Consider the following 8,107-nt stretch of genomic DNA (forward strand, 5'->3'; position numbering starts at 1 on the left):
ATTTACTGTCTCTAACTAGCTGTAATGCTACTAACCTTTAGTGACTGTTCTTCACTGCCCTTCACTGACCATTATCCAACTATATCCTAATGATTTTAACAATCTTTAAAATATAACACCCATCTGAAAAGAGCAAATTTGGATATATCTGTCTAAGACAGTGAAGTTTTATAGGTAAAGGCAGGATGAAAAATAGGTAGAAGGCTCTTTCAGATGAGTGAATAATAACACAAGTCCCCCTGGACTACTATATGGAATTTTAATTCACTATTGTGAAGTTCAAGAACTTCTATTTTTCGTTCCTGGCATTCCTCCAAAACTCTGGCCAGTAATGATTGAGTGTGAGTAATGGCGTTTACACCACGAAATGATGGCTTATTTCTCCTACAAATTTGTCATTCTTAGCTGTGCACTGTGGCAGACCCGTGAAACAGATCTGCCACCATGAGCTAAAGGAATTGCTTTCACAGAAGTGCATCCACATCATTAGAGCATTTTGTTATAGCTGTGGTTGCAGGTAAGGTTGTATAGGGCACTTATTGTGATCTTGGAGAACTGGCTTCTAATCTCAGTCCCATCTATGCCATTTTAAGTAGTCACTCAGTTTCTCTGTTTCTGGTACCTGATGGAGACACATCTATCCTCACCTACCTTCCTCTGTGAGAAGAAAAAGTTTCAAATGACCCAACTTTGAAGTCTTAGAAGACACATATAACCACAGGTGATATTATTTTCATGACTATTTATTCTCTCTGAGGTGCTTTATGAGTACCCTTGAAATATTACTAACACTAAACTGAAACCAAATATTCACTCTCATAGTTTATATCTAGTTACTTTGTATTTTTGAAGGTGGTTTAGAATATTCTCTTTTTCAGCTCTCATTATAATTAAACTAATTCAAAAAAAAGATTTTTTTTTCAGATTTTTAAATGTAAAATGGTAGTTTTTTATGGTCCTGTTCGAGTCTTCTCAGTGTGAAAGGCTGAAGTTGTCAATATTGCCACGGATGCTACTGTACGTATTATCTCCTTTTTCCTGGGATCTTGAGCTTGAGCTAGTTTCTCTCTCTCTCTCATGCCCCTCCACCTTTCACTCTGCCCTCCCCCTCTACCCCAGTCACTCTTTGCCTTCCTCTCCTTTCCTTTTTTTTTACTCCTATTCGTTTCCCACTTGTATTTTTTCCCACACTTTTCCCTGGAGGCCACAAAAATCTATGGGCATTGCATAGCCCTAAAGGTGTCAGGACAAAAATCCTTCTGAATCCTTACATGAGCAACCTAACCATAGAAGCTGTAGAAGCATCTGGAAGATTTTTAGTCAACCCAGTGAGCATACAAAGTATTAGCAGAACACTCAAAACTATTAGAACCTATTTTTACATCAACAGATAGAAATTGGGTCTTTTCCTTACTGCATTTTATAGCTCTTACTACTAAAGAAGCAATCTATTTGAAGCTGTTGTAATTATTTAAATTTTATATGATGATTTATCTAAAGATGATTTTCATTGGCAGAGTTCCCATGGAGTAGTTTCAGACTTCTCTGGTAATAAATATCTTCATAAAGTTATAGGAAGAGGCAGAGGTTCCTACAGGAATTTCATAATTTAACGGTGGCGGATAGAGGCAAGGGCCGTTAATGTTCCCTTCCTGGACTTGTCTCCTCAGTTATATACACTTGGAGGGACAGAATTATCAGCTGCTATTTGCCTCAGTCTCTTAATCTGCAAAATGAAAATAACAAATTTGGCCTTCTAAAAGAAAGGCTAAGAGGGAAAAGGAAAAAGCTAAGGCCATGACTATGTGATGACCTGCAAATATCAAAATTATATAAATAATTTTCTTTTAATTTTTTAAAAAATAATATCTTAAAAGAGAAAACTTTCCAATGAGCCATTACAGAATAGGGGCTTAACACGCTATATATTGCAATGTGGTTCAATGTATATCTAAGCAACTCCATTTTTTGAACCCAAACTATGACAAATAGTGTCTAGGAACAGACAGAGCTATGACAGCTTTTAAAAATGTTTGTTTTCTAAGAAATACACTTAAACTTTACATGTTCACAGGAATTGTGACCCCTCTTTACATTGGGTAAAAATCACTGTAATTTTACTCACAGGAGACAAAAATGAGAGCATTTGCTAAATCAGTAGGTTTTACAGGAAAGCAAATATAAATAAATTAGCACTTTAGAACAACATTCAAATCTGTATTTGCTTTGTGAGGGACAACATTGCTGCACTGCTAAACTACACCCCATATAATTCTGTAAGAAACAATGATTATGGGTATTACCTTGACAGAAAGAAGCCTGATGCCAGATCTTGAAAAAAACATTCAAATCTGTATTTGCTTTGTGAGGGACAACATTGCTGCACTGCTAAACTACACCCCATATAATTCTATAAGAAACAATGATTATGGGTATTACCTTGACAGAAAGAAGCCTGATGCCAGATCTTGAAAATTTCCATTGTTGGTGTGTAGTCACACGGGTAAAGCCAAAACCAGTCTTCAGGGTCTTCACCACTTTGCAAACTGTCAAAATCCTCGTCATTTTCAAGATGATTTGAGACTGAAATTAATGAAATTACATATATTTTATGAGGTTTTGTTACAAGACTTTTTTAATTAATGTGAAATAAAGCTGGGGGAGGGGTGCAGTCAGTGTTTAAGGCTGACTGCACAGGGATCTTTGAATTTCCATTCATTCTGCTGTTAAATGTCTTCAGCCACAGCTCCTCCTTCTCTAAACCCCTCCTCCCAAAGTAATGTCCAGAGATGATCCATGGACGTGTAATACTTATTGCAACACATCAAATACTACCTTCTTCTGCTAAAATAATGCTAGTGTTGTAGAAAACCAGTCAACTATCAAAGGAATTGCTTATGCAGCTGACTAGAATGACCTAGACACAGTGGACAACCTTAGGGATATTACTTGCTCTAAAGAGTAGCAACTTTCTAATAATGCTAAGTTTCAAAGACTTTTACTTATGTTACATGTGATGCCTAATTTGCCTCAAAAGAGATTTTGGATTCCCAAAGAAACCTGAAGCCTCACCATTTTATTCTTGGAAAAAGATCATAAAAACCACACACAATAAAAAAGGACATCAGAATAAACATTTCTCCACAAATATATGGTAAACCTACCTACATTATTTTTGAGTTACAGTAGTATATTACATTCTTATTATTGCATTTTTTGTGTCACAAATTTTAAAATAACCATTAATATGAAGTAAAAAACAACTGAAGCAAAGTAGCCTATTACATTCCTCATAAGTCTCTTAAATTTGTAAGAAGTACTATATGACAATGGTGAACACTGATTCTAATGTAAGCACTATTCCTAAGTCAAGAATTTTTAAGTTGTTAGAATATTACATATAAAACTTTCAAAACTTGATCCTTCATATTTCAACCTGAGTAACACTTCAATCACGTTTAGCCAGGCAGTCAAAGGGTCCCACTGGCTGGTGGAGGCTCTTGTTTAAGTCATGTGTCCATGTAGAACAGGAAGAACTGCAGCATTATCCTTTGATACTCTTGCAAAGGAGGCCAGGAAATAAGGCAATGAAGGCTCATTCATAGGGCTTCCCATAACAGAAAGGATGACACAGAATGACATAAAGATTGTAAACTTCACTGACATAAAACCAGTGCTGGAATGGAGGAAGGAGGTGGGGATGTGTTTATTTAAAAAAGTAAAAAGAAGAACAACGTTTAAGCTAAATCTTCTATCTTACTTAATGTATTCATGTATTCATGTATAAACATTCTCTGAGGTCAAATTGAACAAAATTATCTCATACTAGTGTATATAAACAATTAATAAAATAACTAATGCCATTGAAGTAGGCCCAAAGGTAATGGGAAAATAAATGAATAGGAAAAAAAAAAGGAAAGATCAAGTTTCTTGAGCACATCCAGTAAAGTTTAAGTATGAAATTATGTGACCCATGTTATCTTGAAGGATGCAAATACATCAAGTGATGGAGGGTGGAAAAAACAATGGAAGGGATGGCATGAACAACAGCACAGAGGCCTGAAATTATTTGGCATTGAAAAAAAAAAAGCTGTGCCTGATAAAGTCTAGACGCAGGGTACATAATGGGGAAATGAGCAGGCACCATATCAGGAGACTGTGTGTGCCTTAAAATGGTTGGCCTTAATCCATGTTCATGATAGTCATAAAAGGGACTAACAAGAAATAAAGGTGGAATTTGTGTTAAAGGAAGATTATAGAAACTGAATTGGAGGAGGTGAAACTGGCAAAAGGAAAACTCCCGACTTAGAGAACTGAGGACTAAGAACCAGTGCTAATTGGCTAAATCCAATTCTAGCTTAGGCCTTGGTCTCATCTCTTGTCTTTTTATTTTTTTATTTACATGTATGTGTGTGTGCATGTAAACACTATATATACGGATATGTAGTGTATACATAATGAGTGTGTGTTTATATATATAAAATTTTCATTATGGAAAATTTTTAAGATACAAAATAAATTTAAGTCAATCATAGTCCCATTACCTAGAAGTACCCATGCAGCGAACATTGTAATATATTTCCTCCCTTCATTCCTTATATTTTAAATATGACATTTGGAGTCTGAAGAGTCCAGAGCTTGACCAAGAAAAATATATTATCACCATTCATAACAGTTGATCTATAAGCATGATGAACTAAACATGTTTTTCCAGAGAGATGTCAACCACTCTAGGATAGAATTCTGTGACTCTAAAGTCTACAGAGAAAGGTGGGCATAAGAGTTCTATTTTTTAGTAGTAGTAGTAGTAAAGGGCACTGGATGCAGACTATGGTTCATGTTTCTAATCATCAGAATAAAGGGGGAGGGGCGAAGATTTGAAGAATGTGGTTAAATATTCTGAATTGGAGACTTGAAAAATGTATCTATTGTGATTCCACAATTATCCTGGAGATAAGAAAGGCCAATAAATAAAATCATGAGTATTTTCAGATTTGAGTGCCCTTTACTACTACTACTACTAAAAAATAGAACTCTTATGCCCACCTTTCTCTGTAGACTTTAGAGTCACAGAATTCTATCCTAGAGTGGTTAACCATCTCTCTGGAAAAACATGTTTAGTTCATCATGCTTATAGATCAACTGTTATGAATGGTGATAATATATTTTTCTTGGTCAAGCTCTGGACTCTTCAGACTCCAAATGTCATATTTAAAATATAAGGAATGAAGGGAGGAAATATATTACAATGTTCGCTGCATGGGTACTTCTAGGTAATGGGACTATGATTGACTTAAATNTTCCTTATATTTTAAATATGACATTTGGAGTCTGAAGAGTCCAGAGCTTGACCAAGAAAAATATATTATCACCATTCATAACAGTTGATCTATAAGCATGATGAACTAAACATGTTTTTCCAGAGAGATGTCAACCACTCTAGGATAGAATTCTGTGACTCTAAAGTCTACAGAGAAAGGTGGGCATAAGAGTTCTATTTTTTAGTAGTAGTAGTAGTAAAGGGCACTGGATGCAGACTATGGTTCATGTTTCTAATCATCAGAATAAAGGGGGAGGGGCGAAGATTTGAAGAATGTGGTTAAATATTCTGAATTGGAGACTTGAAAAATGTATCTATCGTGATTCCACAATTATCCTGGAGATAAGAAAGGCCAATAAATAAAATCATGAGTATTTTCAGATTTGAGTGCTCAAGATAGGCTAAAATCTACAACCAAACTGGGAAAAAATTATTATAACAGTGAGGAAATTTACATTGCAATAGATCAAAGGGGTGAGGCTATAAGAGTTAATTGATAGGGAAAGTTAAAATCAGATGTGAAAAAACTTAGTGAAAATATTACAGAAGACATTTTTCAAAGCATTTTAAAAGAGTATTTTGCCATTTGGGATGATTTTCTTCTCTGACCACGCAGACATGGTTCTCCCTCACCTAAGCTGTCTGCACGCACTGAGCAGGGTGAAGGCAGGCATGCACACACAGGGGAATGGGAGACCTGTGCATGGAAAATATATTCTTTGTGAGCCAGGTCTTTACGGGTCCTGTAAATGTGTAAGTCACTCACTCAAGAAAGTAAAATATTTTATATGGATTTAGTCTGTTTTCTTTTGATGCATTTACCATAGCTATCACAGTTTACAACTCTGGATTATTTTCCTCTATACAGTGGCACGTAGAAAATTAAAAACGTAAAAATGAAAAACTTCTAAATTCTGATGGAATAAGAAACATTCTAGTACCTTTCTATTTAATGCTAAGAAAGTATTTTATTTCCTCCATAAATTGGAACTACTTTGAATATATATGTATATGTGTACATGTATATGTAGAATCTCTCTCTTTCTTTCTCTCTCATTCCCTCTCTCTCAGAGAGAGAGAGAGAGTTGGAATGATAGATATAGCTTATTATTATAGTTTACTATAGTTATCATACATGTACATATACATATATACACACACGAGGGTACTTCTAAATGTTTGTGGAAAAATAGAGTTAAAGATAATACAAATCTGTCCATAAACTTTTTGAATACCCCTCATGTATATATGTGTGTGTGTGTGTGCAAATATATATAGAGAGAGTATTCTCAACTAAAACATTTATCATTTTTTAAAAGGAATAGAAGCATTCAGAGCACTTCATTTTATAAATTTGTCTTTGAGATATCTGCTATTAACAATGGTAATATATCAAGTACTAAATTGTATTTATTTTCATATTTAAAGAAATTTGGGAAATATGGAAAAATAGACAATAGCCTAACCCACAAACATAACCTCTCTTAATATTTCAGTATATTTTCTTCTAGCATTTATGTCTATGCACAGATCATGGTTTTGAAAACTGTGATCAACTTGCATTATGCTTTTGTGAGGTGACATTATATTAAAAGTATGTTTGACGTTATTACATAGTTCTTTTAAAACCTTAATTAAAATGCCTATAAAACATTCTGTTATTATTGCTTTTTTTTTTTTTTTTTCTTGACCGGTAAGGGGATTGCAACCCTTGGCTTGGTGTTACCCACACTGCGCTCAACCAGCGAGCACACCAGCCATCCCTAGATAGGATCCGAACCCGCGGCCTCGGCACTATCAGCGCTGCACTCTCCTGAGTGAGCCACGGGGTCAGCCCTGTGTTTATTGATTTTATTGCTGCTGCAACGTATATCAATGTTGCTATTTTGATCAATTTGACAAATTTCTTTCCAAAGAGCGTGCATCTCTCTACATACTAATTGCAATATATGAACATCCCTTTCAACGTATCCTCACCAACATTAGGTATTAATTTTTTTTTTTTGCTCAAGTGCAGAAAATGATATTTTGCTTTTATTTAAATTTTAAATTACTGATATACTTTCACTTAGTACTACTCTTCTTTTGCCTATTGCTGTTCACATCTTTTTGTTTTCATTAATCCATTCATTTGAATGATCAAAAAAACCTCTTTAAAGGAAATATAAAGCAACACTAATTGACAGCCTGTATATATACTAATTTCAAGTTTCCTCTTCATTTGGACAATTCACTGACATAAGCAAGAGAAGGCCCGCTACTGATGGATAAAACTGAGAACAGTTCATACTGGAGAATAAAGGCCTCAGGTTTTGGAATACAGAGAAAATAATGGTGCTAGTAATTACTTCTTCGAAAGTACAGAAACTGCCAACTTCCCTTTTGGTAGACAGTGAATTAGAAAAAACTCTAAGAAAGTCAAGCATCTATCAAAAAGTCCTTACTTTAGCAAGCATGCAAGAGATGCTTCTGGAAGAATAATTGAATGAATGAATGGATTCCTGTGTACTGAATTCCTGCCGGATCTGGGACGATTATTTAAGTAAAAGTAAATAAAATCAGGTCAGATGAGCATAAGAGGAAATGAAAATATTTAGGAATCAGGAAAGAAATCTGTCAATTAGTAATTGGGTAGAAGTCTATTTTGAAGAGATAAATTTAAAGCAAAAGCAAGATATGACTGGAAAGCAAATAAATTCAGAGTAAAGGGAGATACAACAATTCCCTGAGGAAAATTCTACTATGTTGTGTTTGAGCAGGGGTGCATGGAAATAGAATAAAAAGGGT

At 34.8% G+C, this 8,107-nt stretch overlaps 1 protein-coding gene across 1 annotated transcript in view; it reads right to left on the reverse strand.

The window, feature by feature from the left end:
* The window catches only part of CPS1 (carbamoyl-phosphate synthase 1, mitochondrial), a 118,958-nt gene extending 116,384 nt beyond the window's left edge, over positions 1 to 2,574 (reverse strand). Inside the window, 1 exon segment of the mRNA XM_008580409.1 lies at positions 2,440 to 2,574. Coding sequence (XP_008578631.1) covers positions 2,440 to 2,565 — 126 coding nt within the window. The 5' untranslated portion in view covers positions 2,566 to 2,574.
* Positions 2,575 to 8,107: the final 5,533 nt, after the last annotated feature.

Source organism: Galeopterus variegatus, unplaced genomic scaffold (genome assembly GCF_000696425.1).
Source record: "Galeopterus variegatus unplaced genomic scaffold, G_variegatus-3.0.2 Scaffold2080, whole genome shotgun sequence".
NCBI lineage: Eukaryota > Metazoa > Chordata > Mammalia > Dermoptera > Cynocephalidae > Galeopterus > Galeopterus variegatus.